The sequence below is a fragment of the Arvicola amphibius genome, chromosome 7, assembly GCF_903992535.2.
Source record: "Arvicola amphibius chromosome 7, mArvAmp1.2, whole genome shotgun sequence".
Classification (NCBI taxonomy): Eukaryota; Metazoa; Chordata; class Mammalia; order Rodentia; family Cricetidae; genus Arvicola; species Arvicola amphibius.
In genome coordinates this window covers 94,953,271-94,968,820 of record NC_052053.1, presented here as the reverse complement: position 1 = coordinate 94,968,820, position 15,550 = coordinate 94,953,271, and the positions used below count along the sequence as shown (strand labels likewise).

Below are 15,550 nucleotides of genomic sequence, written 5' to 3'. Positions count from 1 at the left end.
GAGATCATTTGAAACCAGGTAAAAAACATTGCCTGGGAAGTGCCTGAGCAGTTGTCCTGGGCTCCTTTCTACAACTGTGACAAATCTCTGAGCAAAACCAACTAGAGGAGGAAGGGGTTTATTTGGTGTTCACTTCCGGATTGCAGTCGGTCTTGCCGGAAGTCATGACCCCCACCCCCCCAGCAGGAACCACTGAGGAACTCTGCCTTGCTTTCCTTCTGCTCATACTCAGTCAACTTCCCTTCTTTCTTTTTTAAAATTTTATTTTGCTTTATGTGTATGGATGTTTTGCCCGCTTGTATATGTCTCAGATCCTCTGGAGCTGCCATGCGGGTGTGGGAATCGAACCCAGATCCTTTGGAAGAACAGCTGGTGCTCTTAATCACTGAGCTAATTCTCCACTCCCTAGCCAGCTTTCTTATAAAATCCAGGACAATCTGCCCAGGGAGGAATTGACCCCATGGCCTGGGCCCTCACTCCCACATCAATCATCACTGTCATGTAGGCCAATGTGAAGGACGCAATTCCCCAATTGAGGTTCTCTGCTCCAAGGTGTTTCTAGTTTGGTCAAGTGGACAAAAACGAACAAAGCCGTCTTCTTGGAGCAGGGACAAGTACGTCTTAGACACTTTCAGGTTTCTGTAATAACAAAGATGGGCAATAATCCTTGTTACTAAGGTTCAAGACCTTGGAAGAAAGAAGGTCCATCTTTGATTGGAAATGCTAGCTTATGCAACAGTTGGGGAGCGTGTAAAAACCAGATGAGTAGGCAATGTTTGCCTCAAGGGCCAACATGAGCACAGTGTAGAAAGGATTAACCATGATGTCATTCAGCTATTTTTACACATGTATGGAATCCAGGTAAAGGGTCATGAGGCATGAAGTCCGTTGGACATGGGACTTACATGTAAGCTAAGCACGTGCAGACAGCACAAAACAAAACACCATGGTGCACATTTGTGAAAGAACAGTCCTAAGATTAGTAACAAGTGTCCATTACTCCACAACCTGATGAAACTCAATTGCAATCTTACACTCCGGACTCTGAACCAGACTGGAGGTGTCAGTGGGTGAGAGGACTCTGAAGAGCGAGCCGCAGTCCTGCCCACTCTTCATGGGGGCAAAGAGCACCTGAAAAACAGAACTAGGGAGGGGGTTCCGGATATAACGAAGTCTTAAGCACAGACGCCTTAGTCAAAGTCTGTCTCTACTTTGTTGCTTTGCAGGCTCTGGGCTCTCCAACAACGCGAGCCCCACAGCTCGGCCCAGGGGACACTTACACTGCAGGCAGAAAGCCGGCCACTAGAGGATCTCTAACTCACCCCAAGAAACTGAGGGCTGAAGTGAAGAAGCAAAATGGTGGCCTCGCTTCTCGCTGTCCTACGAACAAGCAGGTTGTGTCAATGGGGCTGCAAGAACAGGGCGCAGCTGTTAGGGCCCCTGCCATTTGGTCCCGGTGGCTGGAGCACTTGGGCCCCTAAGCGGGAAAACGCGACTCTGAGCCTGGAGCCCGCGGGGCGCAGCTGCTGGGACGAGCCGCTGAGCATCTCCGTGCGCGGCCTGGCCCCCGAGCAGCCCGTCACACTGCGCGCCGCCCTGCGCGACGAGAGAGGCGCGCTCTTCCGCTCACACGCCCGTTACCGCGCCGACCCCCACGGCGAGCTGGACTTGGCGCGCGCGCCCGCGCTGGGCGGCAGCTTCGCGGGGCTCGAGCCCATGGGGCTGCTCTGGGCAATGGAGCCCGATCGACCGCTCTGGCGCCTGATCAAGCGCGACGTCCAGACGCCCTTCGTGGTGGAGCTGGAGGTGCTGGACGGCCACGAGCCCGACGGCGGGCGGCTGCTGGCGCGGGCGGTGCACGAGCGTCACTTCATGGCTCCCGGGGTGCGGCGCGTGCCCGTGCGCGAGGGCCGTGTGCGCGCCACACTCTTCCTGCCTCCAGGTGAGCTGCCCTCCACCTTCCCTTGCTCAGAGTTCCTCTGTGGTCTTAAGTGAAGAAAAAGGTAGCTCCCAATGACTTTGGACTCACACGGAAGGAGACTGGACCCAGCTGGAAGGGACCTGTTTTGATGATGCTGTTTCCCGGAAGCTGGCCCTTTATTCCGCTGCTAAATTAAAGGGCATCATAAGGGGAGAGATTCTTAATAATGAAGTCCTTAGTGTTACCCCCACCCACCCTCAATTCGTTTCAGATTTTTTTCTGTTTTTCCTTGTGGTGGTTTGGGAACTCAAACTAGGCAAGCACTCTGCTACTGAGCCCAATTTTTCAATATTTAAAAATTGTACTGTTTTTTAGCTGTATGTTGAAGTCCCAGCAAACCAGGCAGGAGAATCAACAGGACTCCAAAGCAGTGATAGGTGAAGCAATCAATTCCCAGGAGAGACCATTTAAAATCATGCCATTGAGATAAACTTTGCAAGGCGTGGCTCTGTCGGTAGAGTGCTTGCTTAGCCTTTGAGTGGCCCTGGGTTTGATCCCCAGCACAGCCATAAACTGGACATAAACTGTGGCACAGGGCTGCCGTCCCAGCACTCATAGGTCTAGGCGGGATATACAGAAGCTCTGGGCCATGTTTGATTACACAGCAATACTGGGGCATGCTGGGCATGCAGGCAAAGCAGGCAAGCTCAGCAAACTCTTTAAATGACTCTTGTGAGTAGTTCCGGAGAAGAGCACACAGAGGGCTTTTGTCATTTCAATAATCATCTATTCCTTAGTGGAAGACAAGCCTCCTTATACAAATGGTTTAAAAAATAGTTTTGTTTTTTTTTTTTCAAGATAGGGTTTATCTATGTAGTGTTGGCTGTTCTGAAGGAACTTGCTCTGTATAGAGAGCCTCCAACTCACAGAGATTCTCCTGCCTCTGCCTTCAGTCTACATTATTTTGCATTCCACCAGTATCACATGATGGTTCTGGTTGCTGCACATCCTCACTGACAGGTGGCACTTAGCAATTTCTGATCAGAGAGGATAGTGGCGTGTGTGTGTGTGTGTGTGTGTGTGTGTGTGTGTGTGTGTGTGTATGTGTGTGTGTGTAGTCGGTTGTATTTAGTTACTCTTTGGCTCTTTTAGGGGCCCACCATCCAGCTCCCAAATAAATACAAACAGAGGCTTATTCTTTTTTTATTGATATTTATTAAGCTCTACATTTTTCTCTGCTTCCCTCCATGCCTCTCCCCTCCCCTCTTCAATCCTCCCCCAAGGTCCCCATGCTCCCAATTTACTCAGGAGATCTTGTCTTTTTATACTTTCTACTTCCCATGTAGACTAGATCTATGTAAGTCTTTCTTAGTGTCTAAGTTGTCTAAGTTCTCTGGGATTGTGGTTTGAAGGCTGGCTTTCTTTGCTTTATGTTTAAAAACCACCTATGAGTGAGTACATGTGATCATTGTCTTTCTGTGTCTGGGTTACCTCACTCAAAATAATGTTTTCTAGCTCCATCCATTTTTCTGCAAAATTCAAGCTGTCGTTATTTTTTTCTGCTGTGTAGTACTCCATTTTCTGGTATAAATGTATCATATTTTTCTTATCCATTCTTCGATCGAGGGGTATTTAGGTTGTTTCCAGGCTCTGGCTATGACAAACAAAGTTGCTATGAATATAGTTGAGCACATGTCCTTGTGGCACGATTGAGCATCCTTTGAATATATACCCAAAAGTGGTATTACTGGGTTTTGAGGAAGGTTGTTTCTTAATTATCTGAGAAATCACCACACTGACATCCAAAGGGGCTGTACCAGCTTGCATTCCCACCGGCAATGCAGAAGTGTTCCCTTTTCCCCACAACTTCTCCAGCATAAGTTGTCATCAGTGTTTTTGATCTTGGCCATTCTTACAGGTATAAGATGGAATCTCAGAGTTGTTTTGATTTGCATTTCTCTGATGACTAAGGATGTTGAACATTTCCTTAAGTGTCTTTCAGCCATTTTAGATTCCTCTGTTGAGAGAGAGTTCTCTGTTTAGGTCTGTACTCCATTTTTTAAATTGGATTATGTGATCTTTTGGTGACCAATTTCTTGAGTTCTTTGTATATTTTGGAGATCAGACCTCTGTCTGATATGGGGTTAAGTGAAGATCTTTTCCCATTCTGTAGGCTGTTGTTTTGTCTTGTTGACTGTGTCCTTTGCTTTACAGAAGCTTTTCAGTTTCAGGAGGTCCCATTTATTGTTTCTCTCAGTGTCTGTGCTGCTGGGGTTATATTTAGGAAGTGGTTCCCTGTGCCAATACGTTCAAGTGTACTTCTCACTTTCTCTTCTATAAGGTTCAGTGTGGCTGGCTTTATGTTGAGGCCTTTGATCCATTTGGACTTGAGAGGCTTATTCTTTCTTATGAATGCCTGACCTTAGCTTGGCTTGTTTCATGGCAGCTTTTCTTAAATTAAGCCTTCTACCATTTTGCGTCTGGGCTTTTACCTTTCTGTTTCTGTGTATCTTTCCCTTCCTTCTTATTCCGTGTTTGGCCGGGTGGCTAGCCGCTTCTTTTCTCACTCCTTGATCCCCTCTTCCCAGATTTCTCCTCCCCTTTACTCTCTGCATGACAGCTCCTAGATCCCTCTCCTGCCTAGCTATGGGCCATTCAGCCCTTTATTAGACCAATCAGATGTTTTCGACAGGCAACGTGACACAGCTTCACAGAGTTAAACAAATGTAACGTTAAAAAAATGCAACATATCTTTGCATCATTAAACAAATGTTCTGGAGCATAAATTAATGTAACACATCTTAAATAATATTCTACAACGTGTGGTGTATATATGTATGTATAATCACATTTAGTATGTCATACATGCTAGATAGCACCCTACCCCTGGCCTAGTGTATTTTTAATGTTCGTTGTAAAAGTCTGTGGATTTGAGTCTTAGATATAGAGGAGAATGTGGGTGGAGAGAACACTGTTTAATTATCCTGGGCCACTCTGGATATTTGGAGACAGAAGTTCCCTCAGCCTCCTGATAATAAGGAGAAAACATGTTTGTCCCAGATTAAACAACAAACGCCTACTAATGCCACTGTGAACATCTTCAGTAATGTTTAGTTCTCTTCCTTCCCCAGAACCTGGGATCTATCCTGGGATCGTGGACCTTTTCGGAGCTGGAGGTGGCCTTCTGGAGTATCGAGCAAGTCTGCTGGCTGGGAGGGGTTTTGCTGTCTTGGCTCTGGCTTACTATAACTACGATGACCTCCCCAAGGGCTTGGAAACCATGCGCATGGAGTACTTTGAAGAAGCTGTGCACTACCTGCTTAGTCACCCTGAGGTTAGATCTCCCTCAAATTTTACCGGGCCCTGTCATACCTCATCATGTGCTTGATTTCACAGAGCGAGTGAACTGATGGCAGCCTCTCTCTAGTTCACAGAGAGCCCAAGCCCACTTGAGATTTCTAGGTTTGCTACAAGTAAAGGGAAAGGAAAGGTAGGGCCCTCCCCAGCCAGTGCTCACTCAAATGCTGCGCTCAGCAGCGCTCTCCTGCCTCTGTCCCCGTGCCCTTGTGCGAGCAGAGACGGAAGCACTGGGTGAACTTGACAGTCAGCAGCTGGAGACCAGGGTGTGCTGAGCTTTCTAGCTTCAGCACAGCACAGGCTGAGTGCTAATCCTGGCTTGTTTTATAATTTTATAATCAGAACTTAAAGTGACTGGAAGCGTTGGCGCTCTTAGAGAAGTGGAGCCAGGGTAGGCTGCATCTAGAGAGAAGTTTAAGAGCAGATTTTGCCAATTTCTTTTTAAAAAATTATGGACATCGCATGTGTTGTATGTTGAAGACTGTCTGGAGGTCAGAGCACAACTCCGTGGAGTCGGTTCTTTCCCTCGACCTTGATGTGTGTTCTGAGAGGTGAACTCGGGTCATCAGGCTTGTCCTGCAGGTGCTCTCCCCACTGCACCACCTGACCAGCCCAATTTTACCAACTTCTAATTCTCTGACACTGGGACCTGTTTCTTTCTTCATTATCACTTAATTCCTACTACTTCACTGAAGTACAGTGTTTGAACTTTTCAAGGGTGTTGCTATGGAAGCCACAAGAGAAGAAAAAAAGATTGTTCTGAGAGGTCAACCAAAAGCCATTGGCTTATAGCCCAGAGGCCGCTGGTGCCCAGAGGTGTGGAGTAGGGACTGGAAGAAAGGAAAGTACAACAGACATCTTCCCACAGGTTCAGCAGGGAACCAGGGAAGAGAACAAAGTCATAACTAGCATGGCCTAGGGTGCAGGGCTGTGAGGACATAGGAGAGGCCCAGAGCAGAGAGGACCTGGAGGACCAGCAGAGAGAAGTCAGGAGGAGAGGAGCCCGGAAGTGAGTGTGGGAGGCCAACCCTGGAGTAAGGTAGTGGACAGCATCCCAAACACAACGAGAGGTGGCTCCTTGTGGGACGTCTGAGAGCTTGAGCTGCCATGGGACTAGGTAGAGTGGGGAGTGAGGAAATGAGACATTCCTCCTGCTGTATGAAAAGCTGAAGGTGGGGGGATGCATGTGGGGCTCTGAGGAGGTAGGAGAGGGTGTGAGGTGGTCCTCTGGAGAAGCGGGAAGCCAGACACCAGTGATGCATAGCACAGCTGATGGGCACATCGGTGCTCATGACAGATGAAAGGTCAGCCAGCAGGAATGGACATTTTTGCTAGCCTCAGGCCTGGAGGAAGTGAGGATCAGTTCTTCTCTGGGCCGATCTGACTAAGGCGATGATGGTGCTAGCAATGGAGTGGAAGGCACTCGCAAGGGAGCAGAGTGCAGATGAAGCCGACTCCGAAGGGGAGGGGCTGGTGGGCAAGTGTGAGATGCTGAGGCTGTTAAGGCCTCAGCAAGGCAGAAAGGAGGGTTTCTGCAAGGGCTAAGCGGCAGGGAGTAAAGATGGTGGCCAGAGGATGCAATGCTTGAAAGTAAAGTCTCGGAACTGCTAACAGCTGGTGCTGGTGAGGAGAGGTCTGGGGTCTGGGCTGTATAAGTGGGAGCGGACGGTAGAGTTGGGTTAGAAGAAAAATCACGGGAGTTTTAAAGTCCTTGCAGTCACCAGAATGATGACAAAGACATAAGGAAAGCTGTGGGGAAGGAACAGACAGATGTCCCCAGGTTGTAATGCAGCTGTAATGGAACGAGATGGAGCCTGGATCCAGGCCTTCTTCCTTTTTGCTTCCTGGCTCTCACAATATTCTAGGGCTAAGCCTCCATTTTTTTCTTTCTTTCTTAGGTGAAAGGTCCAGGAATTGGGATTCTTGGGATTTCCAAAGGGGGTGAACTTGGCCTTGCTATGGCCTCCTTCCTGAAGGGCATCAAGGCTGCTGTCTTCATCAATGGCTCTATGGCCGCTGTTGGGAACACCATATACTACAAGGATGAGACTATACCTCCTTTGTCTGTTCTGAGAGATCAAGTCAAAGTGACCAAAGATGGCCTCGTGGATGTTGTGGATGGGCTTCAAAGCCCTTTGGTAGAGACGAAGAGCATCATCCCTGTGGAAAGGTCTGACACCACCTTCCTGTTCCTTGTGGGTCAGGATGACCGCAACTGGAAGAGCGAGTTCTATGCCAATGAGATCTCCAAACGCTTACAGGCCCATGGGAAGGAGAAGCCTCAGATCATCTGCTACCCAGAAGCGGGGCACTATATTGAGCCCCCTTACTTCCCCCTGTGCAAGGCTGGCATGCACGTCCTGGTGGGTACTAATATCACCTTTGGAGGGGAGCCTAAGTCTCATGCCATGGCCCAGGTCGATGCATGGCAGCAACTCCAGACTTTCTTCCACAAACACTTGTAAGTAAGAATTAGGGTGTGACTCCTCAAATATTACCCGTTATCTTATGGTTTTGGAGAAAGTCTTAAATATACATCTGGACACATTCTAAGTCCTTAAAGTTTTTTTCTTTCTTTTCTTTTTTGCTTTTTTTGGAGACAGGTTTTCTCTGTGTAGCCCTAGCTGACCTGGAACTTGCTTTATAGACCAGGCTGACCTTGAACTTCTGTAGATCCACCTGCTTCTGCCTCCCGAGTGCTGGAACTAAAGGCGTGAACCGTTCTGCCCAGCATAAGTTTTTTTCTTTATGTAATACAGTAAGTGCCTCTGAAGGACTGCAGACACAGCAGAGGGGTGATGTGCTTATCTTTCTGGAAGAGTGAATAGTGTCCTGAGTTCTTGCCTCGGTGCCATAAGACAACAAAGAAATTAAAACTTTCTTCTAAAAGTCATGCCTGTTTAGCTGGGGAGATGGCTTAGTGGGCAAGAGTGCTTGCTGCTAAGCTGACAACCCAGGACCCACATGGGATATGAGAACCAGCAAGTTATCTATACACACACACACACACACACACACACACATACACAAACGTGCACACACACTCGCACACACTCATAAATAAAATGTAAGCTACAAATAGTGCCTCTCCAAAAAGTTCTTTTATATTATGAATTAAATGGGAACCTTAAGTATTAACATTCTTATTAAAATAAAAATTAGATTTTTATAGACAAAACGATGGTGTCCTTCTGTTCTTGGGCCAAGGTCACTATTATTTATTCAAGAAATGGTTTTGGGGTGACTTGGGAGATTCTTTTCTGATGCTCAATTCACATATAGGCAACAGTGAAAGGGTTTTTGTACACACACATCCAACAAGAACATTGATTTTACAAGGCAAACCAACAATGGGAAAAGAATCCCCTTCATACGGCGAGCTCTGTGCCCTGACAACACTTGGGGATGATGGGAATTCAGTCCAGGAAGCCAATAGAGCAGCTGGGGAAGGAAATGGAGAGTCTAGGATCCCATGTTGTGTCAGCCTTCAGACCTGTCTGAGGCAGGGAAGAGAATGTGTGTGAGCAAGCGCTCTTGTCCCCACGCATTTAGTAATCCATCAGTCACTATTGGTCATACAAGCACACTGTTTGTCATATGAGCACATAAGGATTTCTCTACCCATCGCTAGGTTCATGATTGAGCCCTTATAACCCAAGATAGGCAGTTAAGAGAAAGTCATAAAAACCTGTTCAACTACTTTTTAAAATTCTTCTTTCTTTCTTCTTTTCCTCCTCCTCCTCCTCCTCTTCTTCTTCCTCCTCCTCCTCCTCCTCCTCCTCCTCTTCCTCCTCTTTCTTCTTCTTCTTCTTTTTTTTTTTTTGAGACAGGGTTTCTCTGTGTATGCCTGGCTGTCCTGGAACTCACCCTATAGACCAGGCTGGCCTTGAACTCACAGAGATCCACTTGCCTCTGCCTCCTGAGTGGAGTGTTGGGATTAAAGGCATGCGCCAAAACCACCTGGCCTCAGATTTATTATTATTAATCACACGTGTCTGTGCATGCTTGTACCTACAGAGGCTAGAAGACTATGTAGTTGATTTTTTTTTTACACTCTTTTGGCTCTTTGCTCTTTTGGGGGGCCTGCCACCCAGCTCCCAAATAAATAATACATATGGAGACTTATTATTTCTTATGAATGTCTGGACTTAGGTTGGCTTATTTCTAGCCAGTTTTTCTTAAGTTATCCCATTACCTTCACCTCTGGGCTTTTACTTTTCTCTTTTTCTCTATCTCTTTTCTTATTCGGTGTCTGACTGGGTGGCTGGCCCCTTCTTTTTCTGCTCCTTGGTCTCTCTTGTTCTTCGTTCTCGATCCCAGATTTCTCCTTCCATTTCTTTTCTTTCTTTTTTTAAATTTCTTTAAGCTTCACAGATTTGGTTTAATTTATGGTTTAAAAAAACTTACAAAAAATGTTAATAGCTTTGCAGTGCTATCTAATTTAGAGGTCATGAGGATTTAATTGATTGATGCAAGACACTCTTCTTTTGGGGGTTTCACACTGAAGAAACAGTGCTACATTGGTTTGGTTTCTTAAACGTCTACTTTGAACCATCGTGGACAAAGGTGAAAAAAGACCAAGTCAACATTTGGCTTAAACAAACAGCAAAAAGAAAAAAAGCAGGTGGAAATATAACTCTATCCTTATTTTTGAATATCGGGTTCTAGAAAGTAAGACCTCTTTCATCATTACAACTTTTATTCTTGTTTACAATAAGACAATTGAAAAGAAAGTATTAATTAGATTAAATTAGTAAAGTAGGATAATTGGCTAAAAATCATTATTTAAAAATAAGGGACCAAAAAGTTAAAAAAATAAAATGGCAATTAAGTTACTGAATTATATTAAAAAATGTGATAGAGTTCTACATTTTGTTACTGTTTCTGTAAGAGGTTCCGTCAGAAAATTGAACTGTAAAATACTTTAAATGAACTATATATAACACAAAATGAGTTTTTAGGAAATATTTGGAAATTTGTTTGTTATAAATTATCCAAAATTTATAAACAAATCCCCTAACTTGCATTTTGCTTAAAGTAATAACTTTATATCATACAAATAAACTTCAAGTATGAAGAGTGCATTATTGCAATAACACCTCTTTTTGCAAATCCAAAATTCTTGGTTTATAATAAAACCATAAAGTGTTTTTTTTTGTTTTGTTTTGTTATTTTAAAGCAAATCCATTACCCATCAACGCCATCTACTGTAGAAGTCCAACAACTTAAAGTGTTGCTCAACAAGTTGCTGAGAAACATGTCTGGAAGCAACACATAACTGAAAAGAAACTATTTGTGTTTTTACCACTTTACATGACTATCACTAGGATTTCCTCTTTTCTAAGCAGAAATCCACATCCGTGTGACAGTCCTCAGAGTCAGCCGTTCTGTGCAGCTGCCACTTGCATGTTTCCAAAATCCTCTTCAAACTACCTGTGGTACCGAATGCACAGATAAGGCCCTTTCTATCAGGAGTGGTGACATCATCTGTATTGTTAATTTTGCTAGGTAGATGGCTTCATACTCCTGGAGTTGGTGGACAAATTAGGATTAATACAAAATCTCCTTTCTGGGACATATGCAAATGCATCTCTGTACTTCATCCCGAATGTCTCCATGATGTATGCAATAACCAAGGGAGCACTTCTGGAGATACCTGCATTCCCATGGACAAGAACGTTTCCTTCATTTTGTAAGCTTCTATCAATAAACTCTTTAGTCATGGGGGAAAAACGTATTATGTTTTCAACTGGATTATCTGCAATAACCAAAACTAAATATCTAAATAATTGTTAAAAGTTTGGTTTAATAAAGTTTGCTTCAATATTTTGCAGTATGCAAATTATACGAGTTACTCATAATATAAGGATGTAATATAGGGAGCTTGCTTTTCATAGCCTAAGAACAATCCAGACAAAACTTCCTGCATCTCTCGTCTCAGGATAAGGCCACTGCTTGGCGTCGTCTTTGCACTGTGGGAGCGAGGGGAACTCCAGCTTCAAGTCCTCCATGGTCCCAGGGCCTGGCGGGTGGGCGCGGCGCGAGGGACAGCGAAGCGGAGGTCGGTCTGTCCCCTGGGCTGGCCGAGGCGAGGCCGGAAGGAGGGCGGGCGGACGCCGGGCTGACGCGGGGCGGGCTTACAGCGAGCACTCGCGGACCACTGGGTACGTGCGGCTGCGACGGGAAGGCAGAGGGCCAAGTGACACGCTGCCTTGCTGTGGCCGTCTCCCTCCGCAGATCTTCGTGCCCCTCAGACAGCGGCGATCCGCCCAGGCACTAGCCCATAACCGTCTCCTCCATTTATTTTCTTTGCCTACCAGCCCTGCCTAGCCTTTCTCTCTGCCCAGCTGTCGGCCGTTCAGCTCTTTATTAGACCATTCAGGTATGTAAGACCGGCAAGGCTCACAACGTCACAGAGTTAAACAAATGCATCATAAAAAGAATGCAACACATCTTTGCATCATTAAAACAAATGTTCCACAGTGTAAACAGATGTAACACGTTTTAAAAATAATTTCCCACAACAACTTCAGACCCCTGGAGCCAGAGAGACAGGTGATGGTGTGTCACTCAACTTGGGTGCTGGGGACTAAATTCTGCTCCTCTGTGAGAGCAACACATGCTCTTAATTGTTGAGTCATCTCTCCGGCCTCAGAAACTTGTTTAATAAAGGCACTGCATGAGATGATTCAGTGGGGCAAGGTACTGGTTGCTAAGCCTGTCAACCTATGTTCAATCCCTGAAACCCACAAGGCGGAAGGAGAGAACCGATTAATGCCACGTGTCCTCTGCTTTCCACCTGAGCCCTGTGGCACACACCGGCCCCCATATGCAAATAAATAATTTAAAAGTTTAAAGTGTCGAATACTTGAGAGCCTTCAGAAATTAAGACCCGGAGCCGGGCGGTGGTGGCGCACGCCTTTAATCCCAGCACTCGGGAGGCAGAGGCAGGCGGATCTCTGTGAGTTCGAGGCCAGCCTGGTCTACAAGTGCTAGGTCCAGGACAGGCTCTAAAAAAGCTGCAGAGAAAACCTGTCTTGAAAAACCAAAAAAAAAAAAAAAAAAAAAAAAAAAAAAAAAAGAAAAAAAAAAAAAAAACCCGGATCTGGATGGGGTGGCTTGGTTAAAAACCCACTAAGCGTGAGCCAGAGACCAAGCCAGAGAGTGAGCCTTCAGGCAGCGTTGCCTCCATGCTATCTGCTTCAGGCTCCTGCCTTGATGATGCACGATTCATAAAAATTCAGTTATTGGGGTTCAACCTGGAGACCAGAAAAGCAAAAAAGCCAGCCACTGGCTCTTACCTCGATCTCAATGGCAATCCTGCCTCCGGATGCCACGGACCGGCTCAGGAGAGCCACTCAGACCGTGGGAGAAGCAGGGTCTTGGTAACAGGAAGGCACAAGTTCGGCGAATGACAGACAGGCACAGCACACAAAAGAGTGGTTGGAATCTGCTGCAATTTTACTAAATTCATGTTTTCATTATATAGTATTCAAACAAAGAACAAACCAGAAGGTCATGTGTCATCAGTTGGCACAGTATGAAAGCTTCTTTTAGTCACATTATCAGGGACAGGTGTTAGACATAGAACATCCTTAGAAAAGGAAATCTTGTTCTTGGGAACATAAACCTCAGTCAAGTGGTTTCATCTTAAGAATAGAAAGTTTCTGTCTCATTATCGCTATCATGGCCTTTCCTCTTTCTAACCCTTTCTTCATATCATCTAGTGACCAACTATGCCTAATCAGTTCTCTGCAGCTGTGGAGATATACTTTTTAGTACCTTCTTATGCAGGAGACACCATGGGGGTTGGGATCTAGCAAGCCTATTCATAAAGTTCAAAGTATAACAGTCTTTGTCTATCAACATTAATCCATCTATTCCCTTGCTCATCATTCTCCCCATGTATGACAAAGGTTCTGCTGTAGTCTTATACGTTCCCATACTGTGCTTCCCTATCTCAAAGCTGTTCCTGGAGAGAATGATCCTTGTCTTGTATATATAAAGACTATCATTATTATGAAAGAAATTGTGCAAAGCTCATATCACACATAGTCAGCTAATCGAGAAACCTGTCTATGCCCCAAGGGCAGCCAATACCGGGCTGTCTGCCATTAACCTCCAGGAAGCCTAGTCCCATGGGACACGTAGCTCCTGTCCAACATAATGACATATGTCATGTCACACAGACAACACTGGAGTTGGTGTGGCATCTGGGAAACCTCAGGATGAGACTGTGTCTGAGAGCTGTCTCCTCCCATCTTAAAACCCTCTTTAGTTCTGGGATCAAAAGTGTGCACCACTACTGCCTGGTTTCTATGGCAAACTAGTGTGGCTACTGGGATTAAAGGTGTGCATCATTGCTGCCTGGTCTGTGAGGCTGGCCAGTGAGACTGTTTTACTTTTCTGATCCTCAGGAAAGTTTTATTTATTAAAATACAAATGAAATGCCACGACACCTTGAGGTCTTGCTATGACGTCCCTGAGTGCTGGACTGTTTTGGAATATTCCTTTACACTCTGTGGAAATGTGTCACTGTGATTGATTTCGCAAAAAAACTAAAAGGCCAATAGGTAGGAGGTATGGAGGGACTTCTGAACAGAGAGAACGCGGGAAGAAGAGAGGTGAAGTTTGCAGCTGGATGTAGAGAGAGCAAGACAGAAAGACAAAAGCCACAAATCACATGGCAGCATATCCATGAATAGAAATGGGTTAATTTAAGTTATAAGAGCTAATGGGACAAGCCTAAAATATAGGCCAAGCTTTCATAATTAATAATAAGTCTCCATGTCTTTTTTTTTTTCTTGTGAGCTGGCAGACCAAAGAAAAATGCATTTACCTTGGACAGTGGCCTGGAAGTGTCAGTTGACTGAGTCCTTTCCTCCTAAGTTGTTGCAGTGACAAAATGAAGCTGGAGCATTAGTTGCCAGAATCTGGGAAGGTTACGGCAGGGGGATTAAGAGGGTTGGCTGTGGGGACCATTAAATAGGAACTATAAATTTTTGGGTTCTGCCAGGCAGTGACAGTGTACACCTTTATTCCCAGCATTTGGGAGGCAGAGGTAGGAAGATCTCTGTGAGTTCGAGGCCAGCCTGGTCTACAGAGTGAGTTCCTGGACAGGCTCCAAAGCTACACAGAGAAACCCTGTCTTGAAAAACCAAAAGAAAATAAAAATAAAAAAACAATTCTCGGGTTCCATAGCACAGCAGAATGACAGTAGTTAATGGTTTATTGCATAGATACTTTTTTGGTGCTAGAGACCATCTTTTTGCTATGTTGTGTGTAAGAGTGTTTTGACTGCTTGTATGTCTATGTACCACCTGCATGCATGATGCCTGCAGAGGGCAGAAAGGACATTGAATCCCCTGGGACCTGACTTACAGATGATTGTAAACGGCAGTGTGGTTGCTGGGATTTGAAACTTGATCCCTGGAGAGCAGCCAGTGTGTTTAACCACTGAGCCATCTCTCTTGCTCTGCTGCTGGAGAGGAAGCACAGCACGAGCGAAGCATACAATCTACCCTTGTACGGTTGGAATAAGGGCCTCCTAGGCACATAGATTTGAATGCTTAGTCATCAGGGAGTGGCACTATTTGAAAAGGATTAGAAGGTGTGGCCTTGTTGGAGGAAGTGTATCACTGGAGGTGGGCTTTTGAAAGTCAGGCCCAGTGTCTTTTCTTCATTCTGTCTGCTAATCTGGATGTTGAACTCTCAGCTACTTCTCCAACACCATGTCTGCCTGCATGCTGCCATGCTCCCTGCCATGATGATAATGGGCTAAATCTCTGAAAGTGTGAGCCAGCCCCAGTTAAGTGCTTTCTTTTTTAAAAATTGCCGAGGTCCTGTAATCTCTTCACAGCAATATAACAGCGACTAAGACAATTCCCAAGTCCTATTGTGTATTTCAAAACAGTTACAAGGAAGGATTTTTAATATTTTCAACACAGAGAAATAACAAATATTTTCAGTAATGAAAATAACAATTACAGATTTGAACATTACACGCTGTATATACATACCTGCTCATTATGTATCAAAAAGAATGTAGGTCCACCAGGTGTGGTGATGCATGCCTTGATGTGGGATGCTCCTCTGTATGCTGCAAATATGTTTTATTACCATTGGTTAATAAAGAAGCTGCTGTGGCCTATGGCAGGGAAGAATAGAGCTAGGTGGGAAAGTCAAACTGAATACAAGGAGAAAGAAGGTGGAGTCAAAGGAGATTCAAGCAGCTGCTGGAGAAGCGAGATATGAGATAAGAAGCCACAAGCA

The 15,550-nt window shown here is 45.3% G+C and overlaps 2 protein-coding genes and 1 pseudogene across 5 annotated transcripts in view; 1 reads left to right on the top strand and 2 right to left on the bottom strand.

Moving 5' to 3' along the window:
• Heatr4 (HEAT repeat containing 4) overlaps positions 1 to 2,017 on the bottom strand; it is a 41,193-nt gene extending 39,176 nt beyond the window's left edge. The window contains exons 1-2 of one of the 4 annotated variants that reach the window (XM_038336011.1): positions 1,323 to 2,014; positions 906 to 1,144 (exon numbers count right to left, since the gene is read on the bottom strand). The gene's annotated coding sequence lies outside the window, so the exon portion shown is untranslated. Of the gene's footprint in view, positions 1 to 905 lie in introns of all 4 variants that reach the window. The other 3 variants (XM_038336014.1, XM_038336012.1, XM_038336013.1) reach the window with 3 other exon arrangements.
• LOC119818544 (acyl-coenzyme A thioesterase 1-like) lies at positions 1,051 to 8,456 on the top strand. Its single transcript, XM_038336039.1, has 4 exons — positions 1,051 to 1,942; positions 5,053 to 5,255; positions 7,177 to 7,739; positions 7,882 to 8,456. Exons 1-4 carry the CDS (start codon positions 1,357 to 1,359, stop codon positions 7,904 to 7,906), a joined length of 1,377 nt encoding a protein of 458 aa, XP_038191967.1. The 5' UTR covers positions 1,051 to 1,356; the 3' UTR covers positions 7,907 to 8,456.
• A 2,042-nt stretch (positions 8,457 to 10,498) lies between these two features.
• On the bottom strand, positions 10,499 to 11,289 carry LOC121677262 (annotated as a pseudogene).
• Positions 11,290 to 15,550: the final 4,261 nt, after the last annotated feature.